Source organism: Rhododendron vialii, chromosome 5a (genome assembly GCF_030253575.1).
Source record: "Rhododendron vialii isolate Sample 1 chromosome 5a, ASM3025357v1".
Classification (NCBI taxonomy): Eukaryota; Viridiplantae; Streptophyta; class Magnoliopsida; order Ericales; family Ericaceae; genus Rhododendron; species Rhododendron vialii.
Genome location: NC_080561.1, coordinates 35,494,941 through 35,511,937, shown reverse-complemented (window position 1 = coordinate 35,511,937; position 16,997 = coordinate 35,494,941). Strand labels below are relative to the sequence as shown.

Sequence of the window (16,997 nt, the reverse complement as noted above, 5' to 3'; positions counted from 1 at the left end):
TATACGGCCTGTGAGGTGATTTTTTTTTTTCCCGAGAACTATGAGGTGATGATTGTAGAATAAATTTTGACGAGCAATATCAACCCATTAATAACATTAACAATAAACATCACACATTATTACACACTTAGTAAAGCTGCCCGAGCAATGTTATAAGCAAATTTCACAATCTGCCTAGAAACCTCAACAACTTTAACATACATAAAATGAGAAAATCAACGAAAATCCAAAAAGGGCCGTTCGCAAACTAGTCAGCCATATGTGGATTATTGAGCCCTTGAACAAATAACCAGCTGTCGGTCTGAATGCAGATCTCCAATATATTGTTCTCCAAGGCCCACCTCAAGACTTGCAAGCCCGCTCGGACTTCCACCATAGCAGCTGAGATAGCATAACATAACTCCACCTGGGCTCTGATCCTCCTGCAACTAATCCAGGCAACTGGCCCTCTCAAAGAAGCTGCCTTCCATGCACCATCCGTCACAAGATTGCACTTGAATCATATTAGTATCCACCCCTTGCCTTTGGAACACAAAACAGCCCCTGCTATTTGAGTAGCACCCTGCTATTTGAATCAAAAGTACTACACATAAAATTAGTGCAACTGCTCCCATAGCCCTGCAAAACGAGTTTGTGCAACATCCACACCATACCATTCTTAATCAAATAACGCATCATTCCGTGCACACCAAATAACCGAAAGCAATAACACAGAATCCCCTAACAACTTCTTCATTTGGAGCACTCTTCAGCCAACCCGTCAACCATTCTGAAAACAACACAGGGGTCCCTACGTCAAAATTGAAGCCCAAATATGAAGCCCTCCATAACGTTAAATGCATAGGAACACTGGAAAAATAAATGCTTTATTGTCTCCAGCAAGTCTAAGAGCAATCTGAACAAACCTCGATTTTCCACTTGAGCAATGTATCTTTGACAGACAAAATCCAATGAACGACCTTCCAATAAACAATTGAGATTTCGGAGGAAGACCCAAACCCCACACTTTATACCCCACATTGAGAAATGTCCCTGAACATTGCTTGTACCTGTACCAAACTTCCCATAGAATTTCAGCCAATAAGCTGACTTAACTGAAAATTGGCCATCTTTGGAATGATCCCACACCAACTCATCCTCCACACTGCTACAAGGGAGGTAGATCGAATTACAGTAAGTCTGTCGACAGAGACTTTATAAAAACAGATCGGGCACAGATCATTGTAAGTCGAGCCTTAACAGTTTTTCAAATTCTCAACTTTAAAAATAGTAAAACAATGCTGCACATTCCTTTCTCTATATGGATTATAGTTAGAGAAAGTTTCTCTACTATAGTAGAGAATCTACTTGACCAACTTATGGTTCCATTGATGAAAGGTATATGAATAAACAAGTACACTAATAGAACTCTAACTGCCCCTTGGATGGTGAGAAAGGAAGCGTGAGGAAAGAAAAGAAATGACAATCTTCACTTATTTGGATAACTAAAGCATACGAGAAATGGAAAAATATGACGTGAAGTAAAGAGAAAAGATGTCTTTTTGTTGGTCCATTTTGGGGGGTAAATGTGTATTACTTCATTGACATCAATTTTCGGAACACTAAAAAGAGGGGATAATACATACATCGCAAAGAAGATACATAGTTATACTGAATATATGCGGCTGACCAAAATAGTACATCATCTGGTGTACACTAAATATATACTAAATTGTGTGGAAGTCATCTTGGGGTCCTACCAATGTTCCAAAACTCGGTACTCGGTACTCGCTCGGCCGGCCACCTTGTACCTTGTAGGCCGAGTACTCGGCGAGTAGAAATTACTTGGATTTTTTTTTTTATATGTTCCCCAAATGATATTCATAATGCATAATGAGAAGTTCAATGTTCATAGTTTAAACCAAATGAAACTAAGTACAAAATTACTAGTCCGTTGCAAAGTTTAACGTTCAAACCAAATGAAACCAAGTACGAAATTAATAGTCAATTACAAAGTTCAACGTTGGAACAGCAGCAGCTGCTTCGAACAGCAGCAGTAGCTTGATTGGTGTGTTCACTTGATTAGGGTAAGTATAAAACTATACTGAAATTACACTAACGACCCTTCAAATTTAACATATTATGTATTTTACCCCATTTTTTCAGTTTTTTTTCGATTTTCTCCCCACTTCTGAGTAATCTCGTTTTACCGAGTAATCGGTACTCGCCGGGTACTCGCCAAGTAATGCCGAGTAATCGGCTGGCCGAGTAATTCCCACCGAGTAGCCCTAACTCTACTCGGCTAGGCACCGAGTATCGAGTACTCACCGAGTATTTCCGAGTTTTAGAACACTGGGTCCTACGCAAACTATATCAGGGCCACCCAATTTGTTTGAAACATTAAGAGTCCTTGTTAGAAAATTAGCTCATTCTGATATCAATAGACAATAATAACTTGATTGACTTTCATCCCTAAATTCAAAGAGACTAAAATTGAATAAATCGAATGTAAACCTTACAGATAAGCCAACAAATATAACAATAGTAGGGGCCTATCACTTCTGATCATCCACTCCTCTCTCCACAACACCCCGTCTGCAAAACAATAGCCATATTTCACATCGCACCCACCACGGGCCACAACAGCTATTAATCCCTATTTCATAGATGGCATGTAGGGCTAGAGCCACGAGAGAATGTGGTAGATGGCATTCTGCGTTGGGGATATAATAGTGAGGAAAAGGCACAGGAGATAAAAATAGTGGTTAGGTTGGGCGTGATGGGGTGTTGAATGGTAATAGCGGAACCTCACAAAGGGGCAATGATGAATAGAGCGGTATCTAGGGCAATACAGATTTCGTACATTCAAAGGTATCGTGTGGGAAAAACTACAATAGTAAAATTCTGACTCGCATAATATTTTTTGCAATTAGTGGTAATTTCAGGGGCTCTGAAGTATAGGAGATACGAGTGATAATTCCCCATTCAAAAAGCACGTTAAACTCTGAACTGTTGGAAGACCTGTTTGTAAGAGGTGCAGTTTTGTGTCCGATCATTTTGGTCCACTTTGGCAAGCAAACAATGAACAAAGTCATCCATAAATTGCCATAAAAGGAAATCTTGGAAATTTGGAATAGACAAAGTATCCGAAACAATAGCCACAAGTAAGAAACCATCCGCACATGGAAGAAGACTTTACCACAACAGAAATGCTCAAGAAAAACTGCATTTAGTGAATTTTGAGTGACATGATATTTTTTGCAATTTAATGGAAATTTCAAGGGTCCAATGTCTCTCCCTATTCAGCAATTGCTTAGGTGAGTTGGTATGTGGAATTACCCTATTGCCCTCCTCCAAAGGGCTCTAAGGGTAGGATTTGTAGTTAAAAAGGGGACGAGTGATTTCGCTTAAAGTACAGGGGACCAGAGTGATGATTCCTAATTTGAAAAGCAAGTTAACCTTTGAACCGTTAGCAGGCTTGTTTGTAAGAGGTGCGATTTTGTGTCTCATCATTTTCGTCCTCTTTGTCAACCAAACAATGAACCTTAACCAAGTCATTCATAAATTGCCATGAAAAAACTAATTTCACTGCAAACTAAACAAAGTAGCCAAGAAATAATAGCCACAAGTAAGAGAAAATCCACTAATGGAAAAAGACTTTACCACATCAAAAATGCTCAAGACAAACTTGGCAACAACACTTCGCCAGACGATTTCATAGTCATCAGGTGCAAGTAGCTCCTTCAAGCCACCCGGATCAGGAAAATAAAAGAACCAAAAAAACTAATGCTTTGTTTGGTTAACAATTTAGAAAGTTATTTTCGAGAGTTGGAGTGGTAATGAGTGAAGAGAGATAGAGGAAAAAATTTATTGAAAACTGTACCGAGAGTTAAAAGTAACTCTCTGAATGTTAAACCAAACAGAGTGTTGATAACTCAAATCTGGGAACTGGATTTAACACACATGAGTTAATTAGTTAAATCGAAGCGGTGAGATGTGGCAATTGTGCGAAATATTAAGATCAGACCCACATCAAAAAGAAATCCTTTGAATTCAATTGATATGCCATACCCTCTTTCTGCCTCCTCTAGATATTTTTAAAATTGCAGGAGTTAAAACAAGATAAGTCAAACATTTAAAGAGCTAGCCTTTAATGAACTAAAATAGAAGATTTGATGGATATGCATGGTGCTAGTGGAAGATGATGGTCATTAAAGAAGGCCGGGAGGGGAAAAAATAAGTTGTCAATAAAGCATTGGGCCAATTTTGTCATTTACGAACAAATAAAACACATCTCATTGTATGAGTAAATAGTTTCCGTTAGTTCAAATAGAAAACGTAATAAGTTGGAAGTTAAGGGGGTGTAAGTATCTATAATGAAGTAGATATGGGTCAGCAAAAATTGATCAAACTACATGAGGTGTAACTAAAAATTTCACGTAACATTAAATTAAAAAAAAAATGTCAAAAATACATTGCAGTGTGTCTTGAAAATGATAGTATATAGGTGTATTTCAAGTAAAGAGATGCAACGGTGTAATAAAATACAATGGAGATATGAAATTTTGCAACTCTATTTTTGGGATTTGTCTAATGCATATTAAGATTAATAAATTTCAACAAAAACTATAAAAAAAACCTTACCTCAAACGGGGGTAACACTTCACAAAAATTTGGGTGTTGTTATTGCTTTAGAGCTTTGTATATTCTGTTTGCTTCATGCAATGAACCAAATTTCTCAAGTGCAAAAGCTCCACCCTCTTTGCTGCCATACAAAAAAATGTCCTGGCATTCAGATACTAACCTATCGGTCCAAATAGGAAAACCCAACGATGTCTACACATAATGTTAAATAAGATCAAAATCAAACAGTTTCCCAAACCAAAAGTGAAAGAGGAGAAACCGGAAGAAACAATCACTTGATAACTATGCATGATAAATTCTATCGTCCTCAATTTGCTCTTCGCCGTTCTCAAATTCACATCAAAGAGAGTAGGAATCCTAACAAGTTTTACTTGATTTGAATTTGAGTACGGCGAAGAATAAATTGAGATTGATAGGATTCATCATGCAGAGTTATCAAGTTATTGCTTCTTCTGATATCTCTTGTTTCACTTTCGATTTGTGAAACTATTTGATTTTGATCTTATTTAACATTATGTATAGACATCGTCGGGTTTTCCTATTTGGACTGAGGGGTTAGTATCTGAAATGCCATGACGTTATTTTGTATGACAACAAAGAGGGCGGAGCTTTTGCACTTGAGAAATCTGATTCATTAGATGAAACAAACAGAATATACAAAGCTCTATAGCAACAACCACACCCAAATGTCTATGAAGTGTTACCCCCGTTTGAGGAAAGGTTTTTACAATTTTTATTAAAATTTATAAATCTTAATATGCATTAGATGGATCCCAGAAATGGAGTTGCGAAATTTTAAATCTTCATTCTATTTTATTACACTGTTGCACCCCTTTACCTGAAATATATATCTATCCGTACACCTGTACACTATCATTTTCAAAACACACTGCAATGCCTTTTACATGTCCTTTTTAATTTCATATTACGTGGAATTTTTAGCAACACCTCATGTACCGTACTTTGATCATTTTTTGTTGATCCCTATATACTTCATTATAAATACTTACACCCCTTTTAACTTTCAACTTATAACGTTTTCTATTTAAACTAACGGAAACTATTTAATCATACAATGAGATGTGTCCTATTTGTTCGTAAATGACAAAATTGCCCCTATGTTTTATTGACACATTTTTCCCCCCTCTCGACCTCCTTTAATAACCACCATCTTCCACTAGCACCAATGCACCATGCATATCCATCAAATCTTATATTTTAGATCATTAGAGACCCATCTCTTCAAATGTTTGGCTTATCTTGTTTTAACTCCTAATATTTTGAACAGTCTAGCGGAGGGCATAGCAATGAAATTCAAAGGATTACTTTTTTATATGGGTTTGATCTTAATACTTCGCACAATTGCCACATCTCACCACTTCAATTTAACTAAGTAACTAATATGTGTTAAATCTAGTTCCCAGATTTGAGTTTTTATTTTTTTTATTTTTTTTATTTTCCTGATTTGGGTTTATTTTGGGTTACTCTATTTCTTTGACATTTACATTTTTTAGATCTTGTCGTAGTATGAGAATATCTTATTCACAGCTCAGCTGTTAAAAACTTGTTTACAGCGGGCCAATCAATTAAAGTCACGTCATAAATAGTTACATAACTATGAAAACATACACACACCTCATCACCCCGTTCCCCCTCATCGGGGGAACTGCTTCTACTTTCATGTACCCGACCTTCAAATTGGTTGTCAACTTCAAGGAATTCCCTAATTCCAGCCCCCAAAAAAAAAGACACTAAGCATAAATCTCTATGCATCAATAATAACAAAAGTTGTAAGTGATCCATATTCCATATACGACAGAAAAGAAGAATAGCTGGTAAAGGTGACCTTCCAGTACAATCATTTGAGCCCAACATCAACATCGTATCCTTCCCCCTCATTATCTGGCCTACTCCTTGATTCCTAGCCCAAACAACAGAACGAAACCACTGAACCCAAAATGCACAAGCTATAGGGGATATATATGTATATCTATACAAACACACACACACACATATATAAGGAGAGAGAGAGAGAGAGAGACGGGAAATCAACTTTCTGGAAGAAAACTCTAGTACGTGCCCCTATATCGACACACAATACAAGTACTAAAATTAATAGTGCATTTCGCACCCCACTATTTTATATTTCGTTTCACTTTGCCTTCTTTACTTCCACTTGTATGGGCATTTTCGGAGGCATTTCAGTGAACTTGTTAAGCCCGATTTTCTGGACAGCCTCACCAACTTGAGATAGTGAGAGGCCAAATATAATATGTTTCAAACTGATGAAACGAAGACCTTGGATTCTTCTTTCATGATCAACAATCAGAACCACTTTGATAACCTCCTCCCCAATGTCGCATGATAAAGGAAAGGTAACTGCTTTCCAAAAATGAGCAAACTGTTGTGTGCGTGTGCCAATGTCAGAGAGAGAGGAAATGCAAGGAGTTGATCAAGAATCAACAGGTAGCACTAGGATGCACGTTATCACTACTCACAAAGAACATGGGATTGAAAAAAACGAGAGAACCTAAATCGAGAATATCGGAATGAAAAAAACGATCGAAGAACCCAAACACAACCCCGATGAGAGAGAATACCCTTTGATAAATTTCTCATTATCTACTTCTTAGGAAGGACTTTGATGTCAATCTTAACACTGTTGTGTTTTTTTGTGTCCTCCTGATCCAATTCCATTGCACGGACAGATAGCAAGTGCACTATGTCTTTGAAATTCTTCTCAAAAGCACTCAGTAAGTCATGTGTTGTGGAAAAAAACTACAAGACAAAGGAATTAAAGATACCCACAAAACATAATATGAAGTGCACTAAAGATTACAAAAGTGTAGGATCCAAATTCTTACCACATCGGTTTCTGATTTAATTTCTTCAAAATGAGTCAAACATTTGCTAAGAAACCTTAAGAAACTTTTTGTTGCATTATCCTCCGATGAAAAGAAGCTCGTATTGCGTGCATGAAGCGTCTTTTGTCCAATTGCGTGTTTATCCACGTGGGCTTTCATTTACCTTAATGAAATGTTGGCATCAACAACTTGCAACCAATTTTTTGCATTTTCACCCAAAGGCATATAAGTGTGTGTTCAAATCGTTTCTCCATGGGTTTCCACGACGTCAGACAAATAATTAATGAAAATAATGTGGTCACTCAAACTCCAAAAGAGCGATAATGACTCTATGCGAGCCAACTTTTCTTCAAAATAAACAAGAACAACAATTAAATGGGTGTTTTGAAACAACAAAAAAAGAATTAATTAGGGAAGCAAAGAATGTTACAGAGAATCTTACTCCTCATCAGGATTTCTAAGAATGTTGTTTAGGTATTCCATTTCTTGACCAGTGCAACAATTGGTATGCCTGTTGATTATGTGTATTAAATCCCCTAACTTGGTCCACTCTGCATTTGAACCACAACCACCTGTATTTGGTAATTCAAATGCAGGTGGTTGTGGTTCAAATGCAGAGTGGACCAAGTTAGGGGATTTCATGCACATGATCAACATGCATACCAATTGTCGCACTGGTCAAGAAATGGAATACATAATCAGCATTCTTAGAAATCATTCTCAGGAGTAAGATTTTTTGGGACATCATCTGATTCCCTAATTCATTCTTTTTTTGCCGTTTCAATTCATTCATTTAATTGTTCTTCTTGTTTATTTTGTAGAAAATTGGCTCGCATAGAGTCATTATCGGTCTTTCAAGTGACCGCATTATTTTCATTAATCATTTGTCTAACGTCGTGGAAACCCATGGAGAAACCATTTGAACCCACACTTGTATGCCTTTGGGTGAAAATGCAAAAATATGGTTGCAAGTTATTGATGCTGACATTTCATTAAGGTGGTCAATGAAAGCCCACGTGGATAAACACGCAATTGGACAAAAGATGCCTCGTGCATACAATACGAGCTTCTTTTCATCGGAGAATCATGCAACAAAAAGTTTTTTAAAGTTTATAAGCAAATGTTTGACTCATTTTGAAGAAATTAAATCAGAAACCGATGTGGTGAGAATTCGGATCCTACACTTTTGTAATCTTTACTGCACTTCATTTATGTTTTGTGGGTATACTTTAATTCCTTTCTCTTGTAGTTTTTTTCCACAGCACACGACTTACTAAATGCTTTTGAGAAGAACTTCAAAGACATAGTGCACTTGCTATCTATCCGTGCAGTAGAATTGGAACAAAAGGACGCAGAAAAACATAGCAGTATTAAGATCGACAACAAAGTCCTTTCTAAGAAGGAGATACTAAGAAATTTATCGAAGGGTATTCTCTCCCCTCGGGATTGTGTTTGGGTTCTTCGATCGTTTTCTCTCTTGCCCTTAGTTTTTTTCTTTTTGCTGCTTTTTGTTGTTTGTCCTAGGGTTGATGGCTTATAATAGTTAGGTGTGTGATTACCGTAACTCATTGCGATTTTGGGCCTAGTATGATAGTAGCTGGTTTGATCAAATTTTTACAGTATGTTCTTGATTTTGGCAAAGAATGGCTTCGGATAGTGTAGAACTTGTGGATCAATTGCTTTTGACGATACACAAAACCATTGACGATGATGAAGATTTTTTTTTTTTTTTTTAATCCACCAAAACGCCCCTCGGACTTACAAGGAAGCAAATTACGCCTAGCTAAAGCCGCCATCTCAGGAGCAGCCCTATTAGCTGCTCTACTAACCCAACAAAAAGAAATATCACCTTCCTTAGCCAGATGCTGAATGTCCATGACCACTGCTCTAGAATCCCAAGGTGGCACCAATTCTGAAACACTAAGGGAAATAGCCTTAGCGTTGTCCGATTCCACTTCTACGCCCTTGATACCCAAGCTAACTGCCAACTCACAAGCAGCTTGAATGGCTAGAAGTCCCCCCCCCCCCCCCCCCCCCACCCAAAACAAACTGGTACGAGCATACACTCTCCTTGCAAAACCATCCAAGACATCTCCTCTCCAATTCCTTAAAACCACTGCCACTGTGCTGTTGCTACTATTAGGAGGAATAGTAACGTCACAATTAACCTTAAATTTCCCAACATCCGGAGCCCTCCAGGTGGTTATAGCCTCCTGATGAATAGGGTTATCCATGTGGACTGAATTTCTCACTGAAAATTGTAAAAACTCCAAACTACCATGATTGATAGCTGCTAAAGTGGTCAACGGATTAACCTTTACTTGTCTGAACACAAAATTGTTCCTAGCTTTCCAAATGTTCCAAGCTGTCAAAGCCACTTTTCCCATGAAATCAGCTGCACTTTCCTTCGCAAGGGAATCCACCATTTCAGAAGCCCACTTCACCGTAGAGGGATTACCCCCTAGATTCCCCAAAACCTGGATGTTGCACCCAAACCAGACAGGTCTTACCCAAGAGCACAGAAATAATGTATGCTCCACCGTTTCCACCTCCTTCTCACGGATTGGGCATAAGTTGGAGGAAGAGCATTTGCGCTTGAGTAAATTTTCCTTAGTCGCTAGAATATTGTTACACGCTCTCCACCAAAAACTCTTAACCTTGTTAACTACTTTATTCCACAGAGCTTTCCATAATCCCTCATTTGGTTGAAAGGAGGACTCAGGTTTCTCTTTCAGCATGCTTAAAACCGAATTATGAGCAATATGGTATCCAGACTTGACTGAGTAATCTCCATTGGAACTAAAATGCCACACCAGTTGATCAGGCCTGTCTATCAAAGGGTATAGATGAAACAGCATCAATCACATCCGGAGGACTACACTAGCTAGCTTTGGCGTATCCCATTGGTTAGAGCCAAAATTGATCACATCAGCCACCTAATGAATATTACAATCAGGGGGTTTGGGGCTTGGAATTCTAAAATCTGGGAGTGAAGGGATCCAGGGGTCATTCCAAAAATCAGTGCTCTTCCCGTTCTGGATTTGCCATCTTAAACCTTTAAAAAGAAGATTCCTGCCATGGAGTAAGCTCAGCCACCCCCAAGAAGCTCGACTGCCTCGAGAAGCTTGTAGAAAGGAGGAGTTCGGAAAGTAAATACCCTTAATAAATCTCGCCCAGAAAGCTTGAGGATTCATGATTAACCTCCACCCTTGTCGTGCCAACAAAGCCTCATTGAAAGCTCTAAAATTCCTGAAACCCATCCCACCCTGAATCTTAGCCAAAGAAAGATTCTCTCATGATTTCCAGCAAATACTGTCCTCCTGATTGCCTTTCCACCAGAAATTGATGAATGAGAATTCCGTCCGACCGATTGAAAGGCAGGTCAGTGAACTTCCAGGACTCAAAGGCAAGGGAAGGGCGATGACAATCGGAAGCGTAAGCGCGCCGAGGAGACGAAAAAAGGCGTGTAAGAGTTTTCTACAAAAACAGCGTAACCGCCAGGCGAAAAGTACATACTCCTCCATCCATTCATTGAGAAGGAATAGAATGACCCCCCAACGGGCAGAGGACTTGGTGTTTGTTCATAGCAACATTCGGCTTTTATCAAGGAGAAGCCTACAATATTGTCAAGGGGAGACTAAGATGTGGGATATTGTGGGAGACCAATTTGTCTCACTTGATGACGTTGGGATGCTTGAGGTTGCAGACCTCTTACTTGATGAACCCAAAATGGAGGTTGTAATCTTTACGGACGATGGAGATGGCAATGAAGAAGTGATGGAAGTTGGGTCTAATTGAAATCTAGAGATTAGTTGCTTAGTTTATTTCTTTGGCTTAGTATTATGGAACTTATGAACTATGGATGTTTCGTCAATTGGGTTGTATTGAACTTATTGATATCTTGTTCTGTTTGAATGGTATTGGACCATTGGTACTCATCCATTTCATTTTGTTAACATTTTGCAATTTAAACTAGGGAAAAAATTGCACATGGCGTGTCCCCCCGTCATGTCTATATCCCCGTTTTTTAAGAATTCCCATGTCTGCTTCTGTGTTCGTGTCCGTGCTACATAGGTTCAGCTTATTAGCTTGCACCTAATGATTCAGTGTCCAGTGCCATTCCGTGACAAGTGGCACTGACCTAAAATTATGCATAAATCAAAGAATCTCTGCTTTACAGTGGTAAACGCTTGAAATAACATGCACTTCATCAACCAGTCACTGAGTATATAACATTTTAAGCACTTTTTCGTAAGAAAAAGACATTCCATCCATACAGACCTTGAGATTGCACAACTTCAGTACTAACGTTTTATGCTTTCCATTGATCTTGCGTATGTTATATACCCTCTTAAAATCTTCCTGCAAGATGAAAGGACAAAACACAATGACAATTACATTGTTCTTGTCAATGATTTACCCCAGAGAACTGTTTATCCAAACTTGAAAAATGCAACTTCAAACAAGTCAATATTAACAAATGCATAAATCAAGCTTTGGAAAAATAACCACTAGAAAATACAAATGTTTCCTGAAGACCACCCCAAGAATGAAGATGAATTCAAACAAAATCGAGTCCAATCACGTCATAGATAGAAGAAGCACGTGTAAACAGCAACAAAGCAACACAATGATCATATTATCAAAGTACCGACACACTTGTGAAAATGAGAACTTTTTAAGCGTGCCAAAAAAAACACTTGTGAAAATGAGAACTTCTCAAAGCACGCCAAAATTGATTTAAACTTTCATCTCCTGTGTGCCAACTGAAACACGTCAATAGAACTTACACTTCGCTTCATAGCCCACATAAAACGCTAGTAGTAGAGTCATAGAATTGTTTTAAATGGTTTTTGCGTATGCATAAATAAACAACAATATACTCCAAACACAATCAAGTCTAAAGAGCTTATTCACGTTTTTGGTCCCCAATATATTTGTTAAGTGTCATTTTCGTCCCCAACGACCAATTGCACGAATTTGGTCCCCGATGTTTAGAATGTGCATCAAAGTCATCCCTGGCCCTGACATTGGTTATTTTGAACGTAAAAACCAGGGCACTGTGGTCATTTTACCTATATTTTAATTTACCTTTTATGCTCCCAAAGTATACACTAAGTGTCATTTTGGTCCCCTAATCTAAACATTACAAAAAACCCAACAAATAAAAATAGTAGGGGCCCTATCACTTATGATCACCCACTCCTCCCTCTACAACGCCACCTCCGTAAAACAACAGCCGTATTTCGCATCGCACCCACCACGGGCCACAACAACTATCAATCCCTATTTCATAGATGGCGTTTAGGGCGAGAGAATGTGGTAGATGGCATTCTGCTTGGGGATATAATAGCGAGGAAAAGGCATACGAGATAACAATAGTGGTTTGGTTGGGCGTGATGGGGGGGACACATGGGTGGAGGAGGTGTTGAATGGTAATAGCAAAATATCACAAAGGGCAATGATGAATAGGGCGGTATCAAGGTCAATGCAAATTTCCTACATTCACCAATATATTCCCTGAAACCAGTTAAAGTCTTCTCAAACTCATATTTTTCCCCTTTTCCCAATTTTGTTTTCTTATTTCATCATAACCTTGCTTTGTATGCACATCTACCAGGATGGATGGATAGTAGAGTAAAAATGGTCACGATACGTGCCTTTTTCCTTCTATTTCTATCTGTTAAATTCAAAGTTGCAACAACTATAGCGGCATTAAGTTGATGAGCCAAACAATGAAGATGTGGGAAAGAGTTATTGAGCATCCTGGAGAATGGTGACTACGGTGTCGGAGAAGCAATTTAGATTTATAATGGAGAGATCGACCATGCAAGCAATTTATTTGTTAAGGAGATAGGTAGAAAGGTACAGGGAATTTTATGAAATCCAAAACATTTGACATTTAACTACAGCTGTTCCTTGAGCTAACAACCAGAATACCATCCACCTATTTCCACTCGCTCATATTCCCTGCCACTAATTAAAGTCCTCGTACTTGTAATTTCCCCCACTTTACTATTTTTGTTTCTTATTTCATAACCTTGTTTTGTATGCACACCTACGAGATTGGATAGGTGGATGCTACACAAATGCGGGAACGAGAATTGGATACTTGTGTATATCTGAAGGTTGGTTACCTCAACTCAAAAAATTGAGGATTCGTGGATATGTATCCAAATTCAGATACAGATACGGGGATACGCAAGAGTAGCATATATATAAAAGATAAATTTTTTACGTAAGATCGGGATACATATATAAAATACACTAAAAAATAAAAATGGATGGACTGCAATGCAGATAAAATTATCTTATTGTGCCAAGCCCATTTAAAACTCAATTTGAAACAATAGGCAAAAATTACTGAAAACTAGATATCTTATAGTCTATTTGAAATTTTAAAGCTAAACATGGCAGAGAAAAAAGAGATGGTCCAAACAATGAAGGCTTGATTCTTAACGAACCTACCAAAAAAACACGTACTATCAATTGCTATTATTGAGTAGGAACAAACACAGATTATCCACTATGAAGAATAGGTACTTCAAAAGAACATAGTTTACCCATAGTTGGTACTTATTGGTACCGCCTACCGGTACTTGACATGGTACTTCTACATGTGTACTAGGTATACAAAACATTACTCATTATTTTTCTCCCTATAATTCTTGTTGTACACGAAGGTACCGAGTACACATCCGAGTTTCACCCATGTAGAATAATACTTTCTTTCTTACTTGTTAAACTTGATCGGATTTCTTGTTATTCTTATCAGTTATCATCCTTACAGAACAGAATTAAGTCTTACAGTTTAATTTCTTTAATGTATTAATATTGAATACTTATTTGTACTTTACTTTTAGCCTTAAACTGTTGTTTCTACTTTCTATGATCGATTATTATTCAATCAAGCCAAACAATGTCACTATTTTTTTCGCTCAGTTTTTAATCCTTCTCTAAGATGCATTTCTTTGATGTACAAAAGTATTTTTTAAGGATGTACTCTAGCCGTATCTGTACCTTTGTTTTTTTAGATTTGGTCATATTAAAGCACCCGGGTCGTACGACTCGTACCAATAACCATATATGTGTCAGTACCTGTATATAGTTATATACACATACCTATGCTTCATACACTATCCATACTTATTACTTACATTGAAAAAGTACCACTTTCATCCTGTCAAATAAGCCAATAAACAAATGCATATGTCGAAATGATAGTAGCAAAAGATTGAGAGAACGTGATATTGAATACAGAGCCTTCAAAGGGAAAAAGGAAAATAGTACAATTGTGTCAGTTCTATTTGCACAATACGTGATTTGACACCAAGGGTAGGAGGATGCTTTACCTTGGCAGCAGACATACCCCTATCCTCTCTTGTTATGCTAATCGACATATTCCTATGAATCCTATCCCTCTACCTGAACCTTTCTCCGCTTAGACTCAAGTAGAGCAGCAGCATCCCTGATTTACAATACACAGAAAGAATAGAAAATAAGTATATAAAACAAAGCAGCCAAAAAAGATGACATGGACAAAAGAGAGAACCAAAGATACACACACGAAGGAACTTCTCAATCATTTACCTATTCCAGGCATAAATTCTGCAGTGACTACAAGGACAACGCTTCCACGTGGACAGAAGTCTAACCATTTTTGCAGCCCCTATGGAACATGTTGGTTAAACCAAACTAACAACCGCTGCCCAATGAACCAGTAAACGATTAGAGTTGGTACATAGGGGACTGGGATCTCCCACATGCAGGTATTAAATTTGTCTCATCCGTAAATGGAGGTCTTAGGACACTCTCAAGTCACGTCAGCGGACATCATTGAGGCAAACATGAAGACGGCTAGTTTGCCAAAACATGAATCCAAGCATATAAGCTTCAAAGAATTTCCTATTCAGTAGTCCCAAGGTATCTCTTTTTGTTTCTAACGTTCTTTGATAAGCAGGACAAAAGGCACGTTAACCTCCATCCAAGTGGAAACGCTCTCGGACATGCTTATGGGTAATAAAAGTCTGCAGTGTATATATTTTTGGTCAAGTCATCAAGATATAGTGAAATGAAGCAATCCTGGAACCCAAGAAAATGGTAAAAAGGATTGCAAGACATAATCCCCAAAAGCCTCGCACTCTTCAGCATGTCAAATTGTCAATATAGATCCTACCGGAAACATGACTCTGAGGGTGAACAGGAGGGTGGCCTACACAAAACTAGTCATAACATAGATTGAGGATAACTAAATGGTGTCCTTTTGAAACGCCATTGGCTACATACCGAGATCTTTTTCCTAAATGTAAGGTTCAGTTCAATATTTTCCACCGGAGTGAATTTTTTATTAATTCTTGAGTAAATAAGAATTTGGACAATCTTATTTTCAAATCAATAAAACTACATCGAACATGAGTCTCTTATCTTGATAAAGGTTCCACCATGCGACAATTGACACAGTGTGATAGTATATGAGTAGGAAAGCGGCCTCAACCAGATCGTTTGCCTAGAGAGGGTAGAAGATAGTTAAAGCTGCTTGTACTAGTGATGCAGGCGAAAAACAAGGTCAAGGAAAAATAGAATCAAAACTAAGCATGACTACAACGAATGACTTAAAAGCGCTCACCATTCGTTCCAAGTATCATCATCAGAGACCCCCCCGCCTTCATAACTAGTCAAGTTTCCATAACAAAATTCGTCGTCTTCATAGAGTTCGTCTAGAGATGAGGTTGAGCCTTCAGAAGTTGTCCTGATTCATTGAATTTCCTCTCTCTCTCTCTCTCTCTCTCTCTCTCTCTCTCGTGAGGTCCGGGTTGGGTTTGTTGGCTCAAAATTTATTGGACCAATTTGTGGCCTTCTAAAAGCTGTTAGAGGAACAGAGATGCAGCCAGAGAGAGATCAACTTTCTCGAGGAAAACCCTAGAAGGCGGATCCTGGAGGATTTCCAAGATCTTGTGAGGTCAGCAGATCCCCGGGTTGGGTTTGTTGGCTCAAAATCTTTTGGATCTGTCTGTGGCCTTCTAAAAGCTGTTGAGGAACACAGCTGCAAATCAGAACCTCAGAGCATTTAAGACCTTATCAACTTGTATTCACGGTTTCAAATCGAAGTATCGGTGGGTCGTAACGATTGCGGTCGCCGTCGCGAGTAACGGATACAAGGAGAATCGGCCAATGTATAATGGCAATGTATAATAGGAATCGGACATTGCACTCGCGAATTTTTTTAAAGCACTTGCAACTTGCAAGTACTGAAAACTTGGTTGATACACAAGCTCCAACCTTATTTATGACTAAATTGAATGTTTTTGAAGCAAGATTTTACTTTTACAAGTAGTTTTAAGTAGGATTTGATCAAATGTTGCATTTTAAGAGTTAAATTGAAGTGTTTTTTTTCTTCATATTAACAAGAGTTTGGTTCTCAAATATTGTTTTAGCACGTGAAAGCATCTCAAAAAGTTAACAAAGAATATTTTTTTTGGAGGGTATTGATATTCGTACTTCTTTTTTATT

General features: G+C 38.1%; 1 protein-coding gene across 9 annotated transcripts; it reads right to left on the bottom strand.

Annotated features, from left to right (window-relative positions):
- Nucleotides 1-64: 64 nt before the first annotated feature.
- On the bottom strand, nucleotides 65-16,218 carry LOC131325721 (uncharacterized). 9 transcript variants are annotated; one of them, XM_058358126.1, is made up of 6 exons: nucleotides 16,114-16,170; nucleotides 15,078-15,192; nucleotides 14,913-14,955; nucleotides 11,769-11,849; nucleotides 906-1,179; nucleotides 65-790 (listed from the first exon to the last, which is right to left on the bottom strand). In XM_058358126.1, exons 2-6 carry the CDS (start codon nucleotides 15,143-15,145, stop codon nucleotides 675-677), a joined length of 582 nt encoding a protein of 193 aa, XP_058214109.1. In that variant the 5' UTR covers nucleotides 15,146-15,192; nucleotides 16,114-16,170; the 3' UTR covers nucleotides 65-674. The 9 variants fall into 9 exon arrangements, 4 of the variants coding, with proteins under 4 accessions (XP_058214109.1, XP_058214111.1, XP_058214110.1 ...); XM_058358128.1 differs by lacking the exon at nucleotides 15,078-15,192 and having other exon boundaries at nucleotides 14,840-14,955; nucleotides 16,114-16,218; XM_058358127.1 differs by lacking the exon at nucleotides 16,114-16,170 and having other exon boundaries at nucleotides 14,840-14,955; nucleotides 15,078-15,183.
- Nucleotides 16,219-16,997: the final 779 nt, after the last annotated feature.